Source organism: Pholcus phalangioides, unplaced genomic scaffold (genome assembly GCF_987345545.1).
Source record: "Pholcus phalangioides strain wild (caught in Gottingen) unplaced genomic scaffold, Ppha-v1.0 ptg000013l_1, whole genome shotgun sequence".
NCBI classification, from domain to species: Eukaryota; Metazoa; Arthropoda; class Arachnida; order Araneae; family Pholcidae; genus Pholcus; species Pholcus phalangioides.
The window spans coordinates 8,386,634-8,414,088 of NW_028301606.1; the positions used below are offsets into that span (position 1 = coordinate 8,386,634).

At 34.3% G+C, this 27,455-nt stretch overlaps 1 protein-coding gene across 1 annotated transcript in view; it reads left to right on the forward strand.

The window, feature by feature from the left end:
- The first annotated feature begins 1,627 nt into the window (after positions 1–1,627).
- Positions 1,628–27,455, forward strand: part of Spg7 (SPG7 matrix AAA peptidase subunit, paraplegin) — a 34,832-nt gene continuing 9,004 nt past the window's right edge. Inside the window, exons 1-14 of the mRNA XM_089240668.1 lie at positions 1,628–2,032; positions 4,615–4,692; positions 6,281–6,359; positions 11,301–11,381; positions 11,710–11,873; positions 12,064–12,144; positions 13,324–13,557; positions 17,035–17,184; positions 18,343–18,487; positions 18,632–18,740; positions 20,244–20,311; positions 20,928–20,992; positions 23,879–24,041; positions 25,933–26,043. Coding sequence (XP_089096794.1) covers positions 1,955–2,032; positions 4,615–4,692; positions 6,281–6,359; positions 11,301–11,381; positions 11,710–11,873; positions 12,064–12,144; positions 13,324–13,557; positions 17,035–17,184; positions 18,343–18,487; positions 18,632–18,740; positions 20,244–20,311; positions 20,928–20,992; positions 23,879–24,041; positions 25,933–26,043 — 1,606 coding nt within the window. The 5' untranslated portion in view covers positions 1,628–1,954. The remainder of the gene's footprint in view (positions 2,033–4,614; positions 4,693–6,280; positions 6,360–11,300; positions 11,382–11,709; positions 11,874–12,063; positions 12,145–13,323; positions 13,558–17,034; positions 17,185–18,342; positions 18,488–18,631; positions 18,741–20,243; positions 20,312–20,927; positions 20,993–23,878; positions 24,042–25,932; positions 26,044–27,455) is intronic.

Here is a 27,455-nt window from a genome sequence, read left to right on the forward strand (position 1 = left end):
CAGTATATAATTTATGTACTGAATTTTTACGTCAAGTCCTCTCTAAGTTTTGTAGTTGCAAACTCCACTTTTTACAAGCCAAAAAAATGTTTAGAAGAAACATTTCATATCTTTGTGAAAATACTTCCAGTTTTCACGAAAATACACGCATGTTAAAAATATCAGGCAAGATGTGGAACAGTTTTTAAATTAAAGGTTTTTCTGTCAATTACTGATCAAAAACATTTTTTTCTTATTTAATTTCTTGTCTGTCCCCTAATTGCACTCGTGACAATTTTTATTGGAAATTGTGAATACATTCTATACTTGTATACTATGACCAAAATTTTAGAATAACTCAAATATTTTTCTGGAAATTTGAGGAAATTTCAACTCCACAGTGTGTTTCATTACTTTACAAGGCTATACAACATGTCATAAGTCAAAATTCTGCTTTTATTTCATCAATCGTCCATCGCGGAGGTATGGTTCTAATTTAAAGAATACTGAATAGAGTGAGTTTTGAGTGTGGAAATAATAGTGTCATAAAATTGAATATAGATTTTTATAGTCCTCTAATTTCCAACCAGAAAGTTTTGTCTTGACTTTCTTGAGGCTAACAAAAAAGTTGAATGTCTATAAGTGCAATATATTGATACGCGAAGATATTTGAATTAAAAAATTGGAAAAAAAAGGGAGAAACAGCATAAATGAGGGAAAGAGGCATTGTCCGTTAGTTTATTCCATTCTTCCCAACTTTCCCCGGTTTTGAATTCAAATATCTCGGCTGATACTGCATTTAGAAACAGGAAACTTCTGTTGGCCTCAAGATGGCACCAATGATCTAATTGGAAGTTAGAAGATGGAGGACTGAATAAAAAAAAGATTTATTTTATGACACTGCATTTTCACTCTCAAAACTGGTAGTGATTCCTGAATACATTTTGACCATTTTTTAACCTCTACGATAATGGGCCTGATTCACATACCAGCGCGGAAAATAAATTAAGTTTTTTTGCCTCTTTTCACCATCGCGAAACTTTATAGCAGTGTTTCCCAAAGGGGGGTTATATCGCCTCCGGGGAATAGAAGCTGCGGATTTAACACGTTATCCTGTGGGTTACCTAGAGTTGGGGGGGGGGACGATTGAACAAAAAATCATGTTTTACTAGTTTTTCAATCTACAAAAAAAAGTTGCTCTTTCTGTCCCCAGGTCCGTCTTAAGAGTATCATGGGCTACCGGGCCAATTGATTTTTCTGATGCCCTCTCAAACAACTCGGAAATTTCAACCAGATCTCATTTTTGTTAGGCCGCCCGTCTTTGCTTGAGACCCCGCGGATTAATTCCCATTAATTAAAATTCATCTGTTACAAAAATAATTGCTTTTTTTGTTGGTATAGAGCCGCCATCTGTTGCGGAAATATATTTTTTAGACGTAAAAGAGCGCGCATGCGTCATTTCCGAGTTTCTGAATCTGGGAAAAATTATCCTATTAGGGACTTTTAAATAGTGGCGCCATCTGTTTTTACCAGCCATAAGTGAGTCGTCACTAAAGAAGCACAAAGATGCGTCCTCATTTTGGAATTCTAGAGTGGTTTTATTAAGCACTTTTGAGTAAAATTAGACTGCCACCTAGTGGCTGACTTGAACGTTTGAATACACTAATAGATGGCAGCATTTGTTTTGTTACTTCTTCCTTGCATGACCACAAGTTTCCATTGAGAAGAAATTCTTATCATCGAGCTTATATTACTATAATATAAGCTCGATGTAATACTATAGTAATATAAGCTCAATGATTCTTATATATTTCTCCTCTAAGCATGAAAACTTCAACTGCTCTGAAGTAAACAACTCTTCGTAGTGTTGGATGTTTGTTTACAAATACATGATTCGTACTTGAGGGGTTAATTTTTCTCTCGTAAAAAACATGAGAAGTTTCGTCATTAAACGGTGAAGGAAACACTTTCAAAGATGACGCTATTGAGCTTCGTTATAAAACACGATGTTCTTCGCTTACCGTTCCGACTTCTCCCATCGAAACGGCTTGAGGTAAGCGCCAGAGTGTCATTGACAACTAGACAATCTTAGAAGATGGTAAATAATGGCGGAATGAACAAAACTAAGACTATAATTAAAACAGCATTACACTCAGTTTAGGTCAGATATGAGAGATGGAAACTTACCCATACATACGCATGGCTACGGGAGCTAAAGGAGAAGTAGGGCCCGTTTTCTTATAAGTTTGGGCCATGAGCTGATATGATTTTTTTCTGGTCCCTCATATGCAAACCTTTTGAGGCAGAGGTGTACACAGGGAAGAGGGCATGCGGCCCATTCAGGCTGTGGTATTATCCCTTACTGGCAATGCTTTGGCAAGAAAAACATTTGAAATTATGACAAAGAAATGCCAAGAGTGAAATGGAGTCATGGTTTCGAACGACTTTCTTGCCGAAGAAAAAAAATTGATAATACTGTATGTGTTTAAAACAAGAAAATTACGATGAAAAATGAATAACAGAAACAATAATAAAACATGGATTAAATGAGGGATCGAGACTTAAAATATAAATATTCTAGACCAGATACGGGATTGACAATGATGAAAACTAGGACTCTCTTTTAAATAATACAACTTTCGGGGCAAAAAAACAATCGCTGGTTTCAATGAAAACATGATTGTGGAGTTAAAACTATAACAGTGAATATGTAAAAAACCAATAAAAAATGGAAATATGAAATATACAACCTGAAAAGTAAGATATTCTAAGAAAAATAATTCAACACTGGGAAAATGGTATAAATGGTACGACGTATAAACGAGCAGAGAAGAACCATTAAAATTTTGACTTTATTCAAATGAGTGATCTTGTAACAAAAGCCTATTATTTCCACCGACCTCTATGGACGTTGACGTCACCTTTAGACAATAACCAACATCAAAATGGCAACCCAGAATCCAAAGGAAATAATAGTAATAGCTGGGGGGAAACTCTTATTGAAAGAAAATGGCTGTCCATCACAGACGAGAAAAAAAAAAGCGCTAACATGTTAGACAAGAGATTGCCAAAGAAAGAAATTGATTATATTATAGCTGTTCCATTATGAGGTTTTGGGGTCTTCTCTTAGTCTTTTTTAATTCAGAGACGTACACACGGGGAAGGGGGGGGGGGCTAGGTCTAAATTCCAAAAGGAAATCTATTTTTGGGGCTCCAGAAGATTTGTTGGTTCTGCGCATGTGCACTGTTTACTCATTTGAGACAGGCGCTGTCAAGAAGGGCGCCAAGTTTCCTCTTTCTTCACTCAAAATTAAGAGGGGGGGGGTGTCTCTAGTTTCAGCTTAATTCTTCTTGCCCTTATAGGTGCTTCATAAATGTTCCTGTTTCTTGGGGAGGGGATTTATAATGAATTAATACATACCGGAACATTTAGTGTGCGTAGGCATGTGGCATATACTGATGGTGCCACCTACCTTCCCTATTTTGAAGTGAAAATACGCTTTTTTAAATTTTCATGTTATGTAAGTATCATGTTGAAGGTCTTCCCTGCTCTATGTTAAGAGACTTTTTCAAATAGTAGACTGCCTTGTATTTGCATGTTGAAGGGTAGAAACCACAGAAAAGCAACTTCAGCTGACCACCACTTTGTTGTCAGCTGGTTTGAGGCTAAGATTCTGTAAGTGAAATTTCCGCTGAATTGACCATTTGTGATTGCACCAAGGTTTTTGTCCTTTGGCGACCCCGAAATATTTTGTTCGCCAAACTTCTTTACCTTCTCGTCTTAGAAATTAAAGATGACTGCAGAAGAAATAGCACAACATAAACACAGTAACTCAAATAAACACAATAACTCAAAATGTGAAAACCATAACATCAAAAATTAATCAACGCCAACAAATTCTTTGTGTGGATTTGCTTTCAGAAATTATTTCAGTGGCAAATTTAGGGCAAGAAACGAGACTTTCTTTTGTTGATATGGAATAGACTGTTAAAAATTAGAGCATTTTCTTGTCAGGTTTGAGAATTCATCCACAAAAAAAATTTGAAAATTAACGAGCCCCCAAAAATGCATATTTATTACTAGCATGAACGCATAAGAGCTGAGACACTGATGACAAGGAGAATTGAAAATGGTGTTTAAAAAATGACGATAGCTGGTTGGCTTGAGAAACATTCCAGTTGCCAATGGAAACATTTGATGGAGTCAAAGAAACAACGTAGACTGTTTGGACTTTTCACAATTAGATAATTTTCCCAACTAACTTCATTCTTGCTAACCTCAGTGTGGGATATACTCAACCAACACCATTCTTGATAACCAAAACATCTACACACACGTAAATATTTCCTTATCAAACCCTTTCGGAGGAAGGTACCTCATTTAATCTGATGCTTTATGTTTTGGGGTTATGCAATGTAACTTGCTTCTTCAAAAGATTTCTCACTTCCTTATTTCAATAATGAGGAGTTCAGAGATTTTGACTGATGATTTGATAAGCACCCCTTTGCTCTTATTAACCTATTGAACTAAGGTTTCAGTTTGTCTTAATATTATCAAATGTGTGTGTTACTGTGTTTTTGTTGCCATCACATATTTCAAATATATGTTTAATACAGGTTTTTTTCTTATTTCAGTATATGCTGCCAAATCGCAGAAGCCTATCCAACATTCATATGAAGAAACTGTCTAGGCATAAGTTCTTAGTAACAGTTGTAAGTAACTGATTGTTTTTGGGGGTGGCATAGGTTTTACTTAATACATTAAGACAGGGATTACGATAAGTGCCAGGCTATCATCTTCTGTAGGCTATCATCTTATGGGAGGGCTATCATCGCATAATCTTCTTTATAATTTCGATTGTCGATTGGCATTTTATGTTTAGAGTTTAATCACCTGTTATATGATTTTAGATTGACGATCGTCTTCATATATATATATATATATATATTTTTTGGTTGCCTTCGTATGAGGCGACAATGTTTTGTTTTTATAATAAAACTTCCCGGATACACCCACCCTTCGGGAACGCTTCGATATCTCTATGAGATGGGAAGCGTGGTGTGTCCAGTCCAGGTCAAAGTGATTCTCAAACTTTTCGTCACCTGTTGCTCCTTTGCCTTAGTCAAGCTGGCTCCCCAGAATAGTTTAACGAAGAATCGCTTCATATCAGTAAGCAAGCATATGTGAATATCACCGGTGAGGCCTCTGACAAAGGTTGGAGATGCCTTTGGGAACCACGATGCACATGTTGAGAACCACTGAATTAAAGGGTTGCCACACAAGTACTGCACAAGCTGGAAGACACTAATTTTGGCCATTTTTCTTGCAAAAAAAATGTGCTTGGCCCCATAAGTTATTCAGCTGGCACCTAAATTTTTTTTGATTTGTCAATCTTGTTTTCATGTGAATAAATGTGTTTTGACATATGTCTGTTTTAAATGATCTCTACAGTCAAACTATTTATGAAAACCATATTTCTAAAAAATAAAAAAATGCTGGTTAGCATGAAATGTGCTTGATCCTTAAAGCAAAAGGCTTGAAAAATTATTGGTTTCCACAAGTGATTTGCTTGGCGCACCAAGTTTCACGCTCAAAAGGGTCTCACACTCGTATAAATAGAAATAAAAAAAATGCAGATTACACAATTTTTTGTGGCAATAGTAAAAAGTATCAAGGTGGCTGCTCTTAAACAATTTATTTATTTAATATTGCTTGGCTAAGGCCTATACAAGGGAATGCTGTAGTAAAGGTTGACAGAAGAGACTGTGATATTACAAAGGAAATCTGAAACTGTTGTACAATCAAAAATGTTTGGTGGGAGGTTGTTCTAATCGCTTATTGTTCGAGGAAAGAAATTAAATTTGAAACAATCAGTGGATGCAAAGATGGGTTTCAATTTATGGGAATGGTTAATTCTATTGGAAAAGTATGAAGCTGGAGTTAAGAAATTGGAAGTGTCGATATGAAAATGGATATGAAGGTACAAAGATGATGAAAAATATTAACTCAAAATTAGATACAATTCACACAAAGAATGTGAATCAGCACAAAAATTAATGAAAATTCTGGATGAATGGAAATTAGAAACGAATATGAGAATTCCAAAAATGATGGAAATGATTCAAGAACTAATGGAAATTCAGAATTGAGGAAAATTTTGAATCGATAAAAGAAATAGTGAAAAATTAAGGAGAGAAATCATTTTCCAAAATAAATGGAAATCTTTAGCATCCCTGCATACACAATAGCGAATATTGGTATCAATGCAAATTTGCTAATTGGTTTTTTTTTCATTTATAGAGGTTTTCTAGATGTCTCTCTGTGCAAAGTGGGCGATCCTACTACAAAAGTCTTCTGCAGAATCATAATTTATTTAAAAGTTAGTGATTCTTTTTTTTTAAATATTTTTTGTCCAGGCAAAAATCCCAGGTATCGGGGAAACATTATGATTCAGAGAAATTATATTTTTCTTCACTTGTTTACGTTAATGCTGGTCTAGGGCAGGGAATGATAAATTCCAGGCTCCAGGTTCCCCATTGCATGTAGAAAATATGTATTTGTGGCGCCTCTCTCCTCACGTATAAGTGAGGAGGGAGAAGAGAAAGAAAAATAAGAGGAAGAGCAATATATATATATATAGCATGGCAAATTTGCAAAGCAAAACCATGGCGATCAGAGGTCAGGGTGAAGGAGAGCATGTAGACACACCTTAAGGATGGCACAAAATTTTCTGATTTCACTACAGTATGGCTTATAACATGGAAAAGAGTTATTAGATCCCAGAAAAGTCAAAACATATCATTTAGGATTCACTTTTCCTGAGCAAAAACCATGCTTGGTTGGTGCCTAAATATTTTTTCAAAATTTGTCAGGCCCCTGCGAAAATATTTGAATTTATTATTGATAATGATATAAAATGTCCTTGCTATGAATAAAACAAAATTTTAATTATGTGCACTGTCTCTCGTGTTGATTGTATGCAATCAATGCTTTATGATACAAGGTGGTTTGCATTACATTTTTATGTGGTTTTTATTGTGAAAAATTCAACAAAATATGAAATTCATCTGCATGATTGTGAAGGTATTTGGATGCTGAATTATTCTATGGAGCATTATTACGAAATTGGACAAAAATGAAAAAAAAGCAAAAATGAATGTCAGTCAAAAAACCAAAAAGATTCTTAGAGACACTTCTTTACCTGCTGATAAATAAAATATAGCCAGCAGCAAAATTTATTCAAAATTAATAGTGAAAACAAATAATTTATTTTTCACCATGTTACGAGATAGGTCAGCGGTTGGCAAACTCATTAGTCAACAGAGCCAAATATCAACAGTACAACAATTGAAATTCCTTTTGAGAGCCAAATTTTTTTAAACTTACACTATATAGGTAGGTACATTGTTATTAACTTAATTAGGGTACTCCTAAGCTGGCCTTTGCTAAAAACATCCTCGTTCTGATTGAGGTACGTTCGCTGAGGTGGACACCTTCAGACTCTCCCATCCACACTCATCTTGTATATGACCGATGTTGGATGCAGATGGAGAGAGGTGGCCACATGAGAGGTGGTGGCCTAGGAACGCTGTCTTCAGAGGTGTGGCCCCTGGTGGATGGCTCCTCGCAGTGTTGACCGATGGTGGATGAGGATGGAGAGAGGTGACCAAGGGTGATTCGTTGTGAGAGGTGGTGGCCCAGGAGCGTCGTCTTCTATGATCTGGCCGGGTAGAGGTTGACGTTCCTTTGGTATGGAAAACATTTCATGCCCCCCATGTTCCGAGGGGAGACTCGTCTTTTGTGTCTATCTGCGCCCTCCCCCAGTACCTTAAGAAGAAAGCCTCGTTTTCAAAAACTTTTTCCCGAACTTCCTAGTTTCGACCCACCTGATTAGTCACGGAAGTGTCACATCGGCAAAAGCCCTCGAAAAAGATGACTCACTAGGGAGGGTGAAGGAGCGAGAACAAAATTCAAAATGGCCAAAATGCATGTCTAAACCAGTGCCATCTAAACCATGGGCCCACCCAGTCACGGACCGGAAGCCTCAAGGAAAGAGGGGCTTCAGAAAAATTAGAACTGGTTGAAATTTTCGAAAATTTCTCAGGTAGGGCTTCAGAAAAATCACTTGGCCCGGGGCTCCATCATGCTCTTAAGATGGCCCAGGTCTAAACATCATTTTTCAAAAATCTGCCCTGAAAAAGTTTTTGTGTGCCCGTGTGTAATATTTTGTGGAAGAGCCACACTCTAGGGGCGAAAGAGCCGCATGTGGCTCGCGAGCCGCTGTTTGCCGACCACTGAGATAGGTGAATCTGATGAGGAATTTTTCTTATTTCAGGAATAATTTGATATTTATGATTGACATTCGCAACATGTTCTATTTATCTTAGTTGCTCATCGTCATTTTGGACAAGTGCTGATATTCTGAACAAATTTTTTTGTCAATTGCATTTTTATTTCTTTTTATTTGTATTTCTCTTTTTTTTTTTTCGTCAATTTTATAGGGGGAACAACATATTTATAATTTGTGTTTATTTTGCTAGAGCACGAGAGAGACATTCTTAAAGTAGTCTTTAGATGAAACATTACTGCATCTTGATGTTGCAACCAAAAAATTGGGAGTTTTATTTGTATTTTTATCATATCATCACTAAAATCACTAAAATGGTTAACTTATGGTTACCTAATGCCAGGAGAAAGACATTTTTATATGTTTTGCAACACTGGTCAAAAACTAAGCACGTTGGAAACATGTTTTTCAGAAATAATAGAATTTTTGGAAGTGAGAAACATGCGTTGAAGTGAGAATAATTTTAATTACATATATATTTCTCACTAAAAAAGAAAAGGACATTTAATGGTGTCACTATCCTGGATGCAACTAGGGTCACTGATTTGGGAATTCTCATTGATGAGTGGCTTAGGTTTTCTGAAGGTTGTTTAGCAGTGATCAAAAAACCAATAGAATGCTTGATTTCATTTTCAAAAAGGTCTCTTTGCGTTCTCCTGAAGTCATTCTTCCGCTTTTCCGAGGCTTAGTTCATCCTGGACTGGAGTATGCTGTAAGATTTTGGAGACCATACCTACAGAGGGACATAGACTTGGTTGAAGGGGTGCAGAGAAGAGCTACGCGTGTTCTTGTTGGCACACAAGGCTTGAATTATGAAGAAAGGCTTCATTCTTTGAAGATGTTTACATTAGAAGAATGCAGGTGTTGGGGGATATGATCAAAGTGTTCAAAATTTTCAACGGAATGGATAGGATGGACCATGAATTATTAATACTCTGTCAATCGACTGCTTTAACAAGGGGACACCAGTATCAATTGATCAAGGACAATTCTAGGTTGTGGTGTTACAGGGAATTTGTCTCTAATAGGGTTGTTATATGAAATAGCTTAACCCGGGGGGGTAGTAAATTCTAACACACACAGCTATCCATACTTAGAATAAGACAACCATTAATATTTTTCATGGGCATTGTATTATATTTTATCATGTAGCATATATACAGTATATAGTCTTTAGTTTTTATAATTGCATTTTTAATTGGGTTGTGGTATTTTTGAAATGTATGACGTCCATATTTGTTATGGGCATCTTTTTCCTCAGCCACCTCATTGGGCATTTTACCTGTTGTGACCTTGTATTTGTAATAGAGACACTCACCTTTTTTTCCTGAATAAATTTAATTTGTGAAGTAATTTCCAATCCTAAGTGATTTAAAAAGAGAAGTTCAAGTGATGACTATACATTCTTAATCTTTTAAGCGCAAAGTTTGATAGGTGGCAACTGGTGTTGTAGGACTTGAACCATTGGTTTCCAAATGTCATAAATGGAAAAAAGAATCTGGAAAAATTTTCATTTGGCTATTGATACACACAATATGTTTATCTAGACTGACTCAGATGCATTGTTATATTATTGTTTTGAAACTTTATCTTTGTCAGGAATCGCTGTAAATGTGAAATTCACGAAATGAATGTGATAAATGCAAAATTTTCGCCAATTTTGACAAATAAATGCAAAACTTTAAATTCTTACTACTTTTCTGTAAAATCTCGATAATTTAAATTTTATCGTTAATTCTTCCATGTGTTTCCAAGCTATAATTGACATCTTAAAATAATACGAAACTAAATACGAAAATAAAGGATCTAGTATCTGACTATGCGCGTTATTATCAATTTAAAAAATTTACAAATGAGTAGTAGAGTCTCGCTTATCCGACATAAACAGGCTGGCAGGACGTTGGATAATATGGAGGTGTTAAGGAAAAGCCTATTAAACGTCAAACTATGTTATAATTTTTCACATTACGAACCTAATAATCATGTTTACAGCAAAACAACAGAAAAAATTAAATGAGAAAATGAACTTACAGTTACAGAATATTTTGAAGTTAGATACAGTTACAGAATATTTTGAAGTTAGATACAGTACTTGAAAAAGTTCAGTCCTGTGATGATTAAAAAAAAAGATTGTAGTCTGCTTTCCTGACGAGTGCCGTTTCTTAGCTGCCAAATCTCGCCATCTTTGCAGCATCATTATGTCGATTCCAGTAGCTTCTTCTTGTTTTTAATTGCAGTTTTTAGAGCCTCAACTCTGTGAAATTCTTATGTGAATTCTTCTGTTCTTCTTATGTGAAATTCTGAAAGCTCAACAGTTGGCGCTTGATGATTTTTTTTTGTCGGATAATACGGAGGTTCGGATAAACGAGACTTTACTGTATGTTGCAATTGATGAACGACGTAGTATTCTGCTGAAGACACAGCAGCAGGAAAGAGTTAAAATAAATTGACTTTACACATGGCATCCAACTAGTGTCGTCTTAATGCATGTGTCCGACTGAGCACCACCCAGAAACCTCAAGTGCAGAAGGGAGTCATGAAAATGTGATCTGGTTCAAATTATCGAGAGTAAGCATTTCTAGCAAGGTAGGAGGAGGAGGCCTCAAAAAATCATTTTAGCCAAGGGCCTATGATATGCTTTTTTTTAAATATATTTTATTTATTTATTTTTTATTTTTATTTTTTGCGAAGAAATATACGAAATGTCTGACCTGAATTTTTTTGCGAATAAATGCGAAATTTATGATTTTTAAATTTTTTTGCAAAATTTACGTATCCCTAATTATGATACATACTTGCTTGCAGTTGTTAGGAATGTGAATTTTCAAATAAGTTCCATAAATTGAAAGTCAATTCACGTTTAATCTTTTGCATACTTTTCTCTATTGCGTGCAACAAACATCCACATTGAATTTGAAAGCTGGAAAAAAAGATTCAAATCTGACAATTTTTTTTTCTGAAATTTCATTTCAGGTCTATCTTCTAGGCAGTTCTCTGTATCTAGTTGTTGTTCATCTCAAGACAGTAATAAAAACAATAAGAACAATGACGATGGTATGTTAATTTTTTGTCATGTTAGTGTTCTGAAGTGTTTTGCAAAGTCATTTTGTGAACTAACAGACTTTGTATCTTGAAATAATTATGCATAAAATCGGGAAGGGGTTTAGATGTCATTATTTAATCATGCCTTATGAACAAACTGAATAAAGTTATAATGTTAAAATATGGCCTCTCACAACACAAATAATACATAACAAATTGTTGTTGATGATCACATTAGGTATTGGTAAATGTTGAAATCTCGAACACATTGTTAAAAAAAGAACCCAGTGTCTATAGTTTTATATTATTTGAATACGCCTGTTATTTTATTTCTCTTCAGATGAATCTAAAAGCTCAATGCTTGCGAAGTCAGCTTTGTGGATGATGACAGCATATATTGTGATAACTCTTATGTCGTTACTCTTTCCAAGCAGTAATCAACCTGATGTTTTACGATATGTTTCATGGAATGAATTTGTGCACTACATGTTAGGACGAGGAGAGGTAAGTTATTTAGATGTCAAATAATTTTTTTCCCTTTTGTATCTTTTTCAAATCTCCGATATACTTTTGAAAAATGTGACATCAATTATTTATATAGTAAAAAAAATTTTCATAAAAATAATTTTTTTAATAGAGCATCTTAAAGAGAATGTGTTCCTTGATGTTTTAATATTCCTTGATTTTCTTGTAGGTTGAAGAAATTATTGTTAGTCCCGAGTTGGACCTTGTGACAATTTTCCTTCATGATGATGCTGTTGTGAAAGGCAAACGGGTGATTTTCATTTTATTCAAATGTCATTTAAATAATGATCAATATGTAAATTGAGTTTTCTATGTGACCTAGAGAGCAACCTAGCATTACTTTCATATTTCAACATAACTTACAGGTTATGTCGAAATATGAAAGTAATGCAAGGTTATATTTATATTCAGTAGATGACAGGTACACCTAGAAAAGCATAAGACACATCACAGAAAATATTTTTCGTAGAATAGTTTAGCTTAATTCAGTACTTTTATAAAAAAAAATTACAATAATTCCATTGTAGTCATACATAAATAGACATTAAACCTATTTTAATAATATTTTGATAAAAGAAAGTTCATTTATGAATGATCTTACTTTTCTTGATGTATTTTCAATCAGAACCTTTTAAATTCATGTACAATAGGAATAGCGTGTTTATATGCAGTAGTCCCTTTGCTCCTCCCCATGTAGTTCTGGCCCTGTTTATATGTCAACAATAATTCTTGAATATTGCTGAAATGTTTGGTGAATTTTGAGATATGTTATCTTGTTTTAAAAATTTTTTCCTGGGACGATACATCTTTATGTGATATGATAATTCTTCATAGACAATGATTCTGAATTGTATATGAGAAATTTAGTGCTGAATAAGATTTGTCCTCAACAGATGCTTTTAGAAACATCAATTTTAATGTAGTTCTAAAAGCCCATTCCCAACTTCGAGGTGCGAATGCGAGCCAATCTCCCCGTTAAAAAGCCTCGCCACTGAGAGCAACAGGCCTACAACAATACAGTTATTCGATCCTTACACTTCACTCATAGTTAGAAAAATTGATGGCAGATGGGAGCACTGCACATACCAAGCATTACACACAAAAAAAAAAACATGCCAGGTTCACTACACATACACACACATTCCAACATGTACCAATTCATTAGAAGTTCCGCAGAGGAATATAGATTTGGTGCATGTGTGGTTCAGTAGTTTTAAAAGCCCAGAGAATGTTGGGACAGTATGAGTATTTAACGAAATACACCAATTATCATAGTTTTTTTTCGCTCATCAGATGTGATGTAAACTTGTTGATTCTCATGTTAGTAGAGAATATGTGTGCCTCAGATCTATATATACTTGGTTGAAATTATAATTCCGTTGATTCTTATTATTACATTCCCCCCTACCCTAATTCTTTATGAAGGCAGGCAGAGCATAAAACTTATCATTTGAAGATTGCTGACATTGAGAAGTTTGAGGAGAAATTGAGGGAAGTAGAAAGGAGTTTTGGTATACCTCCTGGAGAAGGCGTTCCTGTAGTATATGAAAGAAGTCAAGAGAGTGCTTGGCTTCTTCTAGTTTCACTTGTTGCTGTTGCATTGATGATTATGCTATTGTTTCGAAATGTTCAAATAAAGACACCGCCCAGTATGGACTTCTTTGTGAGTATAATTTTTTTAAATAGAATTTCAAATATTTTTAAAATGATAGGATTAGTTGCAAAAAAGAAGGTATCTCTTATTTTTGGGTGATTTGAACTATATCTTATCAGTTGTGTGTGTATATATATATATATATATATAATAACTCCTTTTGATGTATCAATAAGCATGCTGAGTTACTCAAAAATTGAATTGGTGGTTTTGTTCGTTTGGATTAGTAAGATAGGTTCAGATTTTGCTTCTTTCTTGACAGACAGCACACATCCCACCCTCTTACCACTGAATGAATAAACGCCAGAACTTTGCCACTGGACTTATCCCGTTGCCAAGATCTCTTCCAGCCCAGCTTCGTGGCAGAGTCTGGAACACTTTATTTTGTGTCACAAAAACAAAAACATACAAACTTTTTTACTACATATTTTCCCCGGACACTGGACTTATCCCGTTGCCAAGATCTCTTCCAGCCCAGCTTCGTGGCAGAGTCTGGAACACTTTATTTTGTGTCACAAAAACAAAAACATACAAACTTTTTTACTACATATTTCCCCCGGACAATTGGGTACTGTCGCGATTAACAAATTTTGTGGTGATTACAGACGAGATGGGATTAGGAGGTGGAGAAGTTTCAGGGTTTAGTTAAGATGAATGTACACATATTAGGATGGAGGTGTGTTTTAAAAGCAATTGAGCGCCCCCCCCCCCCCATGCCATCTCATCTGTTATCTTACACTTGCCATATTATATACACAGGATACAAAAAGAAAAAGAAATGAGAATCTTATTGTGAAATAATATATATATATATCCATCGGAGCGAGTCATCTCACTTAACGCCTTATTGGTGAGCAAATGGTTTGATAACTTGCGACTAGAAGCCAGCATCAGTTTTATTGGGTTGAGTTCACTCGCTCTGGCGGATTTAATGAAAATATACAAAATAGAAGTATTGTGTGGGGGGAATATATACAATTAGGGAGCACCCATGGCATCTCGCTTAGCACCTTATTCGGTGAGCAACATGAATACTACAATATGAGTACGCATGTGTGTTGCAGACATGAAATGCATGAACAACTTGAATAGAGGAAAGAGAAATACACACATATACAGTTAAACCTCGTTAGTGCGTCACCCGGTTAACACGTCACTCCGCTTACCGGGTCACTTTTTAGAAGTCCCAATTGTCCTCGGGTAGGAATTGGCACAGCTATGGCTTACTCCGTTTAACGAGTCACTCCGCTTACTAAGTCATATTTTTGCTCCCAAGAGTGACTCATTAACAAGGTTTGACTGTACACACATTTATATACATATATAGGGGGATTATCAGGAGAGAGCCTGAGCTAAGGATCAGCTTTGGTCTTGGTGTTTTGGTTGACTCGATCTGGCTGGTTATATTTAAAATATATATATATATAATATAAACTACATGTAATGGTTATTATGAAATCATTCGTGTCGTCCCGCCTAGCACCCTAGCTAGAATAGTGGCATCAAGGACACTTGTGGTTATCACATTTACATCATTGTAACAGGAATGTCATAAAAATTCTTGTTTGGGTCCCATTAGTACATGCTATATCTTGTACATGTAATGGTTATGTATTAGTAGTGGCAGTCATGTGGATATGATTTTTGTTGTTGTTGTTGTTTTTATCCATTTCTGTTTTTTTTCTCCCACTTATTTTTGTAATATTTAAAACATTATTTTATAAATCTGATGGACACATTTCTTGTTTTTCGTTGGCGTGTATATATCTGACAAGGCTTGTAATCCTTGTTGCTGTGTTTTTGTTTTTGATTATTTGAGTGAACCAAAGTTTTCTATTATTTTCGGAATATTTGTACATGTGTAGATGTTTTGTAAATTTGCACTCTGTTGCATAGTGAACAGGAGTACCCACCATACTGCAGGCACATTTGTCTGTTCGGCGGCGTTTCCGTTTGTGTAGATGTATAGGGAATGGGCCGTGTCCTGTTATGAAGATAGTCACCTCCCTATTCCAGTTTAGTGTGTTATATGTGACTCAAGGGACAATTTCATACTCTTTCCTAGCTGTCGTGTTCCTTGGTCCCAAATTTGCTGCCATTTCTGGAGGGTTGCTTGTTTAAGTTGTTGCTTCAGGAGCGTTAGTGTGAAAGGGTTATCAAGTTTATTGTCACAGTTGATTGCAGCTTTGGCTAGAGAGTCTGCTCTCTCGTTTCCAAGATTACCTACATGGGCCTTGGTCCAACCTAGGAAAATTTTTGGGTTATTTAATAGACGCCGCGTCAATACACGTACTATTGTGTTTCTATTTGTTGGATCTAGAAGTGCTTGAAGGAAGGAGCGGCTGTCAGTTATTATTAAAACTCGCTCTTCTGCTCCTGTTGCGTATTGTGCAGCTGCTTCTATTGCTAACAATTCTGCTTGGAAGTTACTATTGTTTTTATCTAGCGCTGCTTGCCACGTTTGCTTTTCTGTATTTTTTGTGTATACACAATAGGCTGCTCTGACGCCTTCATCGGTTTTGGAGCCATCTGTGTATATGTGGGTGTTTGCTAGTTTTATATCGTGGCCGTCAATCGAAACTTGATTGGGGATAGTTGAGCAGGAGGGGTGGTGGTGCCAGCCATACTCCCGTGCTTCAAAGTTATTGGGGTCAAAGTCTAGAAGTTCTGGTTGAATGTTTTTCCTAAACCTTACTGCGTTTGTGTAGACTGCTTCCATTTAGAGCTTACCCTCTTACCACTGTACTGTGACGCATAAATGAGGGTGGAAACTTCATTTACAACAATAACAAATTTAATTGAACAAAAAAATGGTTAATACTTTTTTAAAAAATGTGATCCTCGCGTTTTCCCAGAGATCTGTATGATCAGTCCAGGAAATTTGAAATCTTTTTAAAATGAATATTGCACAGTGTTGCACAACAAAACAGCATAACACCCATTCACCTTCATCTTTCTCTTCTTCATCTCAGTAAAAACACTACATCACTAAAGGCTGCAAAGTATGAGGTTGTACTGGAACTAGCCAGAATAGATTGCAAGAGATATTTTCGCATGCCAAATAGGTGTCATGCATAAAACAATAAACAATGGCTGAAAAAAAATTGTTGGTACAACTCAAAGATTGAAATTTTAAAAATTTTCTTAAAACTTTTTTTTAAAATAAAATAAAGTTTCTATATTTTTACAGTAAACCTTTCAGTTTCTTTTTGGAACTCTCAATCTTTATCGGAAGATAAATTGTAAAACCATAAACAAGTATCCTTAATAATTACGTAATTGTCAAACTTTTCTAAAGTTATTAGACTATTTAATGATAATTTACGTACTTGATTATATGAACTTCTACATATTTTTTTTATCAATTGTTTAAAATGATGTGGTTTTGAATTCATTTTCTTTTTTGACTGAAATTCAATATTATTAAAATATTAATAATAATCTTATTTTTTAAGTACTCATTTTATTTATTTTTTTATGTTATAGTCCCAATTGGGTAGAGCGAAATTCACCATTGTAGATCCTCTCACTGGTTCTGGAAAAGGGGTCAGATTTCAAGATGTTGCTGGCTTGAAAGAAGCTAAAATTGAAATTATGGAGTTTGTTGATTATCTGAAGCGTCCTGAAAAATACAAAGTAAAATGTCCATCTACACGTAATTTTTCACCAAGGACTTTATCCTCTCTTGTTTTCACCTTATGTTCTATGTCAAATATTTCATATCTGCAATTGCTTGCCTATTTATTCCCTCATATACTATAATTTCATTTACTGTGCAGCAGCTATGATAGGGCAATAATATCAAGCAAATTTTTTTGATAGAAAATAAAACTTGAAATGTAGTAAATTCACTAGACAGTCACAAGAAAAACACTGTCTATATCATTTTCAATTTTTTTGCCAACTCCCTGCATTTTTACATATGTGTAATACTGCTACACATGCAGTAATAGTACTCTTTTCCAAAATCAAATATATACATTACAGCACATCAACAAAAAAAAAAAGAAGAGACCCTCTGGATATTAACACTGAGATGGACTTTTAAAAGAAAATTTTGGTGTGTCTCCTAACGGCTCCGCTCTGTGTGTTGTATTTGGACTGTTTTGAAATAGTTTAACTCAATCAAACTATAACCTTTAAGTATTTTCTTTACCTCCAGAAATGGTGTAATGATCTAAATTGTTTCACACTTGGATGGCTACCATTGACATGAGCTGACTATTCTAGGTGAAAAGGAACCATCACCATTATGTGGATCATCGTATTCCATGCTTGGTGATAAAAAGGGGCAATAAAAACACAGTACTTCAATATTCCGCTTGTTAAATGCAGATATAGTAGACCCTTGTTAATTCAGCACATATCAGACCAGGGTTGTGCCGGATTATTGGGAAGTAGTTTAAAAAGCTGAATTTAAATAACAAACTTCTGCACATTGGCATGCAGTGACATGTTTTCTATTTTTACCCTGAAGGAAAACCTGTCTAAAAACATTGGATTACTGGAAGGGGTGGACTAGTACGCAGCCTATTATTAAGAGTCTACAGTAGTTTAAGTGGAAATTTTATAAATTTTCATTGTAAAATTTAGCATAATGAAAATAATTATAAAAGATACTTAAAGTTAGTCATTTTTTTTCCAACAGCTTTTAACATTTTGCTTCTGTTAGAGTAAGATCAAACTTTTGCCAGTGTATTTTAATAAACATGCAGTAATAGTAGTTTTCTCCAAAGTTTATGTACTAACTAATGAACAGGTGATTGAAAAATTATGGGGTTTTTTTCTCTGCAGTCTTTGGGAGCAAAAGTTCCAAAGGGTGTTTTACTTCTAGGCCCACCTGGATGTGGTAAAACAATGCTTGCCAAAGCAGTTGCTACAGAAGCTAAAGTTCCATTTCTTGCAATGGCAGGCTCTGAATTTATTGAAATGATTGGAGGTGAGAATAGTTTGTATGTGTTTTGAACAAATGAAAATAACTTTGCTAGTATAGAGACATATTTTTCCACCTGAGGCATTCCCCTCCCCCTCTAGTTCTGGCCCTGATGTATGTTACATAACAATGTATGTTTTTTTCTTACAGGTCTTGGTGCTGCACGAGTGAGGGATCTATTCAAAGAAGGCAGGAAACGAGCTCCTTGTATTATTTACATTGATGAAATTGATGCAATTGGCAAGAAAAGAAGTTCGTCGTAAGTTTATTTGCATTGTGAATAACAATTTAAAATGTTTTTTCACTTAATCACCAATGCATTGAATTTATCTCTGTAGTTGCTGTGGGGCTATATTAAATTAACCATAGAATTTTCTGCTGCAATTTTGCACCATCTTATAGACACAGATGAAGCTCTGTCCAAAAATATTTGGACTGATGAAAAACAAAAGTGTTATTGAAGCTCTTGTCAGTTAATATTCTCTGTGCACAGCCATCTTAAAAAAGCATTGTGGATCACCAGGCAAAGGGATTTTTCTAAGATCCTATACCTGAATTTAAATTCCTACCTACCAATTTATATGCTTATTATATAAAATTCCAACCAGATATTTTTTCATGAGACGTCTCTTTGCACTAGAGTCCCCCCCCCCCCCTGGCCATGCCTGAGTAGGGCCCCATGCGTTAAGATGGCACTGCCTGTGTGTGGTTTCTGGAAGTTTGATATCTGTATCAAACTTAGTTCTACCTCTCTGTAGGTCATTGGAATGTTTCCTGGATGTCATTTCATAGTAGAGTATTAGAAAAACTATTTGGGATTATTTTGTACATAGTAGGTTTTGAAATGACATATTTTCAACTTCATCAAGCATGAAATAGTCAAGTGTAATTAATGAAGTCTCCCTGCCCCTTATGAGGATAAAGGCAATATTGAATAAAATATGTTATATATATGTTATGTTGGCCTAATAATACTTAGTAATGAGTTTTTCTCCTTTCTTCACGCAGAGAGAGAGAGAGAGAGAGAGAGAGAGAGAGTCATTTCAAGATTTTATGTTTAATTTGTCTTTAATTTATTGAAATAAATTCTTTGAGATTCCTCAAAGTACTTATTAATAATTTTTATAATAAGCAGAGAATCGGTGCTGCATCTCGACTTTCTCTTTCAGTGGTGGTTGTTATTTTTCGATATTGCATAGATTTAGAATTGATTATTCATCACAAATCACCTGATATAACCCTGAACAAATATTTATTGTTTCCAATAGGGCATCAGAGCTCTGTACAAATTTTATTTCAATGGATCAGCTTTTAGCATCGTATGTGTAAACATCATTGGTGCACCTGACAACAAGGGCTGATCACATTGTTTCATACATTGAAATTTTCTTTAGCACTATTCCATTGCAATTTTAAGACAATGACGATAACTGTTTATATGATTATAGATAACTGTATCATAAATGGTTTGACATGCCACTTCCAGTCCAAAATATTTTTTGAGTAGCAGTGGTGAATGTATATTAAATGGATGTTATTTAAATGGTTCTTAATTAATTTTATTTTTTTAGCTACCTGGGGAGGGGGGGGGTGAGAGAATTTAGTGGTTTGCTGAGAAAAAAATGGTTAGGGAACGCAAAACTTCTGGGAAGGAGCTTTATGAATATGATCGACACAATGACCGAATACCAAGTGTGAATAAAATTTGATTGCTAAAAGTTAATTGGAATGAGATTAATGTCATTAAATTCTTGTATTACAGATCTCTTGGTGATGGTGTCACAGGTGAAGGTGAACAGACACTCAATCAGCTACTTGTAGAAATGGATGGTATTTAATTTTATTCTAATCAAATTTTAGTTTCATCATCTCTGTTCATGTTTACATGATTAAAATTAAATATATCTGATGATACGTAAATTATTTTTGTCTAACTCCTTATCCTCTTCAGTTTTTTTAAAAACTAACTCATTATACTGAGAAATTTAATTTTCTGGATGTTATGCCTAAACTGATATTTGGAAAGGAAAGTGATATGTCTCCTCTGGGAATCGAACCCGAATTCCCTTTCATACTGGGCAAGTGTGCTCACCAATACACCTGAGACACTCTTTCCAGTTCCTTGAAACACGCATTAGTAGCATGAAGCGCTCATTATAGTTCATAAAAAATAAAAGCATATTTATTAAATTTTTAGCATTAAAACAAGGTATGATGGGAACGTGCTGAAAAATTTTCCTAATCAAAATAAATGTCTTAAACAGCACTGGTGGTAGTGTTGTTTTGTTAGAATGCAACTCTGACCTGTCTTGCTCTTTAAATGGAATCAAAAGTTAGCTGGTGTTTTACCTAGAGAGAAAATTGTTAATAAGAGAAAAATAGTGTATAATAGATTCAATTTATAGTTGAAGAAATTTTTATTTATTCTTTGAAATTTATTATGCAGGTATGGCTACAAAGGAAGGGGTCATTATGCTTGCATCAACAAACAGAGCAGATGTTTTAGATAAGGTACTGCTTTTATTATTCACAGTTATTGAACTTATTTAATGATAATAATGCAATGATGATTCCTTACAAAAAGGGTGAAAAAGAGGATATCAAGAATTATCGACCAATCAGTCTCTTATCAGTAATTCATAAAATCTTCACCAAAATGTTGACATATAGGCTTGAATCCACATTTGACGAAGCCCAACCAAAAGAGCAAGCAAGCTTTCGAAATGGATTTAGTACAGTGGATCACATCCATATAATCAGAGAACTCATAGAAAGACACAAGGAATACAAATTACAATTGTGTATGGCATTCATTGATTTTGAGAAAGCATTTGACTCTCTGTCTTCACAACTGCTGTTGTTAAGGCTGTAGAAGTAATTGAGATAGAGAAGACACATACATCAATATCGTCAAGAAAATATATGGCAAAGCAACTGCAACCATTCGTTTGGATAAAGGAAAAGCAAAGATTATACTTGGGGAAGGTGTCCGGCAGGGTGATATTATCTCATCAAAACTCTTTACTGATTTTTTAGAAGTATTCAGGGTACTGGATTGGGATGAGAAAGGAATTAAAATAGATGGAGAATTTTTCTCAACCATTTGTGTTTTGCCAACAACATTACTATTATCAATACTAGTCCAGACGAACTAAAAGAAATTATACAAGAACTGGCAAAGGCAAGTATTCAGGTTAATCTGCAAAAGACTAAAGTTATGTTCAACTCCTTTGTATTGAAGAAGATGATCTTTCTCAACAACACAGAGATAGAAGAAGTAGAAAATTATGTATACCTGGGACAAGAAATTACCATGGACAACAGAATCATTACTGAAATAAACAGAAGGACCAGGATTGGATGGAGCACTTTTAGCAAAAACTGTGTTATTCTGAAAAGAAAAGTGCTCAACCAGTGTGTGCTCCCAACACTGACTTATGGAGCTGAAACATGGACACTCACAAGCAAGACGATACAAAGGTTACAGACAACATAAAGGAGCATGGAAAGATGTATGTCAGGCATCACAAGAAGAGGCAGAAAATGAATCACTTGAATAAGAAGCCACACAAAGAAGTATATGATATCATGGAAAGAATTGAACGTTTACAATGGAAATGGGCTGGACATATTGTAAGAAGACAGGACAACAGATAGACCACAAGTATTCTAGGTTGGTATACCCTCCATGGTATTAAACGTCCGAGAAAGCATTCCCATACAAGATGGATCAATGAGATCAGAAAAGTAGCTGGTTAGCTGGTGTCAACTGGATTTCTAAAACATCAGACAGAATAACATGGAAAAATTTAGAGGAGACCTTCATCCAGAAGTAGATTGAAAATTGTTGATGATGATTGAACTTATTTTGATTTTATTTGTACAATTATACTATTTTAACCTTTAAACTGCTTCCATCTTTAGTAGGCAATCTTAGTATGCTGCTAAATCACTTATTCATAGTTTGGGATGTAAGGGAATTTTTTTCTTGTATTTATAGAAAAGTAGATATATCTCTATTTTTTTTCAGTTTAAAAGTTAAATAAAGCATATAGCTTCCAATTCCATAGAAAAATATGGTAAATATTGTGATGTTTGTATTGACACTTTTCTTCCGGAAACACCCTTTCTGCACCGGATGGAACCTTTTGGCGGGCAAGAGATTGCACACTCCTGCTCTAGGGAATTTATAATGAATTGGTACATGCTGGAATGTGTGTTCTGAGTAAAGAGTCCCTAAAACACATTTATGTTGTCAGAGTTATGCATGTTTTGTGCTACTGATGCTGCTATCCATCCATATTTTAAAGTGAAAACAGAAAATGTCTGAATTTTTATCTTATGTATGTATCGAGTTGAGGGTCTGTCTGCAGAGAGACTTTTTGAAATTAGAGACCAGCTTGCATTCACCCCTCGAAGTTGGAAAACCACAGAAGATATACTATAGTCAATCCTGCTATAGCAAATTTGTTGTATATTGAGCATCTAGACATAATGAACCAAATTTTTGGTCAAATTCTATTGGATGTTATATTATTAGATCAGATACAGCAAACCTCATTATTGGTCCATTGAAGTTGGTTAGTTATAGGGTTTGACTGGACGTATATGAAAATTGGGATGCATCGTTTGAGATATAACACTATCATAGATAGTTTATCTTGTTCAAAACATCACACATTGATTTGACATGAAGAGCCCAAAACATGACTTTGCAGTTTTTTCTAGATCCATTGTCTTATTTTTTGTTTTGACTGAGATGACTGAAATCTGCTGAAACTTATTATTTGGTTTAAAACTATTATACAAGATATACAGAAGACTGGATGTTGTGAAGATATTTATTATTGTCTTCTGTATATCTTGTATTAACAAGTGGAGAGTGACATTCATGTCATAAAACTATTATGAGTTACCCAAATATTAATTAAAAACGTTTGCTTGGCATGCTAAACCAAACTAACTAATAAGCTTTGCTTTTAATATGTTGTTGATGGTATACTGGAAAACAAATAATTTCTCAATCCTTGCACAGTTTTGTGTGTTTTAAATGCTTTATAAAAGAAATTGTTTTATTAAAAATTATAAACCCAAAACCAACTAAACACAATGAAGGTTTTGCACACAGAAAACATGATTCATTATATCATGTTTCCACTATTTGAAAATAACAACCACTGCTTGACTGTTTTCTAATCTATTTTGTGCTTGAAAATTAAAAATTGTTAATTCCTGTCTTCCAACAATGTGTAAAATCAATTGATACTATTATTTTGGTTCCTAAAATATCGCAAATGAATTAATTAATGCTATGTACCCAAATATATCCTTGTATTTTCAAATGTAACATGGACTTTCCTTGTTATCAAAATGTCATAATTTTCCCCCTTTCCTTAGGCTCTGCTTCGGCCTGGTCGTTTTGATCGTCATATATTAATAGACCGTCCAACCCTGCAGGAAAGAAAAGAAATTTTTGAACAGCATTTAAAAGCTATTACTCTTGAGCAGAAGCCTGAAGATTATTCTCAGCGTCTTGCTCAGTTGACTCCTGGATTCAGTGGTGAGTTAAATTTTAGGACTGTATCTGTTACTTTCATTTTATTTCCTGTTAGAAAAATAGTATTGTGAGTTCTTTTTTTAAACAACTCTGAAATAAAATATAATCTTCATTATTGTCACAATATAAATAAAAGTGCAGTAGAACATTAATTAATGAGAGGTAATTCTTTCAGAGTCAAATCGAATAACAAAATCTTTTAACAGAGATAATCCCTGAAAATGCAAAAAGCACAAGGCTTTTCCAACCATAGATAAATCTGTTTACAAACAAATACAAATGAAACTTTGATTAAATATCAATGCCTATATCCAGCAGTGGTACTTCAGCTAATGAAGATAGTTCATTCTAGAATTGCATTTATTATGTGAAACACAATTCCCTATGGGTTTGTTTTAAGGACTCTCCAAAATCTAAATTACACTTCTATAAAACACCAAGAAGCACTATGTAAAAATAATTAAAACTGACCCACAGGGCCGAGATAAACTTCTTTATAATTGAATGAATGAGTATTTTTGGAAAAATGAAAAACTGCAAGTAATTATTTGAAAGTGATTCTGCATACTTGTTGATCATAATCATACTCGAGTAATTGTAATTCTGATAATGATTGGCACGGAATTTTTCAGTTCATGACACTGCTGTGTAGCAAGTGCATCCATGTCAACTAAAACATTTATTTGCCGTTATTCCATATCCATTAGTCATACAAATACAAATACAAATACAAATACAATGCCACAACAGGCAAAATGCCCAACGAGGTGGCTGATAAAAAGATGCCCATAAAAATATGGTTGTCATATGTTTCAAAAATACAGCAACCCAATTAAAAATGCAATTAACACAAATTACAAACAATATATACACATGATAAAATATTATACAATGCCCATAAAGAATACTTATGGTTGTCTTATTCTAAGAATGGATAGCTTCTCGATTTACCCCAACATGTTTATCGTATTTCTTTGAAAAAAATGTTTGAAAAAAATCTTAGTTAGCCAAAAAATCTGTAAGCCAAGATGCTTGTTAGCCAAAGTATTAGTCTGTAATCGTAAAAAAAAGATTTATGCATAAATATTTTTAAATCACCAGTTTGACTAGTTTTCTTACACATCTCCTGCCCAACCATGAGTCGGTGTGAAATGAATCATAATGTGATCAAAACGTGTAACACAATTGACACGTTTAAAAAGAAATACGATAAACATGTTGGGGTAAATCGAGAAGCTATCCATTCTTAGAATAAGACAACCATAAGTATTCTTTATGGGCATTGTATAATATTTTATCATGTGTATATATTGTTTATAGTTTGTGTTAATTGCATTTTTAATTGGGTTGCTGTTTTTTTTTTTTTTTAAATATATGACATCCATATTTTTATTGGCATCTTTTTATCAGCCACCTCGTTGGGCATTTTGCCTATTGTGGCGTTGTATTTGTATGTGTATTTGAATGCATGACCTCAATTTTGATCTGGCCACATGCCTCTGCTGATAGGGTCTTCAGTCTATTGAGATTATACTGTGTTTATACTACTTTGAATATTTATACTGTGTTTATACTACTTTGAATATTTATACTGTGTTTATACTACTTTGAATATTTATACTGTGTTTATACTACTTTGAATATTTATACTGTGTTTATACTACTTTGAATATTTATACTGTGGTTCATAAAATTTGAATTTTTTTTTGTGCAAAGTAAATTGATATCATCATTTGCAAGGAATAAATACTGTAATGAGGTAGAAAGAATTTAGCTGCTACTGTTAGAATATCTTAACACTTAATATGGTAGCATTAGTTTAATGCATTGAGTTGCTCATACATAAAAATTTTCTCCTCAATATGTTACCATTTGATCTTTTTTTTTCCAACAGGAGCAGATATAGCTAATGTATGTAATGAAGCAGCACTGTATGCTGCCCGAAATCAGAAAAAATTTGTTAACACCAATGATCTTGAATATGCTGTAGAAAGAGTAGTAGGAGGTTGGTGAGATTCACACATTTATCTTTTACCCTCCAGCTGCGGTTGGTTTTGAATTTTTCTGTATAAAATTATGGGGTATTTTCATGCCGTCTATACAGTGAAACCTTTCTAAGATGGACACTGTATGAGAAGGAAACCTGCCTTAAATGGAATCAAAATATAGTCTGTTCAGTAATTTGTGCTATTATTTGCACCTTTTTAAAACGAAATATTATTTCAGTCTTCTGACATTCCATTTCGTACAGGTTTCACTGTATGTAAAATGCAATAATATCATATCCCACAAAATGTTATAGAATACATGAAATGCAATGTTCGAGTTGACCGTGGAAAATTTCAGAATTTTTAGGGCATTAGTTTTTTTTAATCTTACGGATGTGCTCAAAAACTGCAATCTGAGAAAATATTATTCAAAGTGTTTTTTCTTGTATATGTTTACACTATAATTCATTATTTCTTTCTTTTATTATGAAAAAACAAATGAACCAATAGACACAAAATTTTTTGCATTTTATTTGCAATTAAATGAAATATTTTTTGAAGTCCTAATGGCTCCCACTCAAAAAATGAGAAAAAGTAGGAAAACACAGGACTAAAAAGTAGGATGGAGGACCCCCTTAGACAACATAATCATAGCATGATGGAAAAAATCCCTAAAAAATTTTTTTTGCAAAAATAAAAACTAATTTTAAATTAATTTTTTTTTTTCATAGCACTATTTCAGTTTCCTATAAGATTGACTCAAGCCAAAGCAAAATGATAAATGACTTGGTCACAAAACCAATTTTTGGCCAAAAAGGTGCACTGGCAACCACAGATAATTCTTTGCTATGTCTCTCCTAATATATATAACATTCTTATTCGGAGTCTTCTACAGTGCAGAGCTTGTTAACTCTCTTCGAAAATGCACAGCAAATTTTGAAGATGTACGTTTTTTAAGAATGATGCTCCTTTGAGACCACATTCAAAAGCACAGTGCAAAATGTGTAGATTAAAAGATCCGATGTAAATAAGACAAGGTGAACCAAATAGTTTTACTGCATTGTCCATCATTTTTTAAAGCGATTTGTTCACATTTTACTGTTTAGTGCCAGTGTTCGCAGTCAATGCTGAGCATTGTAAATATTGTTTATGCCTCTTCATGCCTTAAAAATACAGAAGACCACTAAATGCTATTGGGTAGCATCAGAATCACCATACCTAGAATAGGCCTATGTATACAGCTGCTTTGAAATGCAAACTGTTGTTTCACCTATTTGCACCTTAATTTTGAATGATGAATGTTAGTTACTGTCCAAGACCATGAAGTAATAAATACAAAATTATTTTTCCATCCAGACAAGTTTTTAATGACTACTATACTTGTTGAACCCTCAAACTAAGCAACAAATGAAAAATTAATCAACCAAAT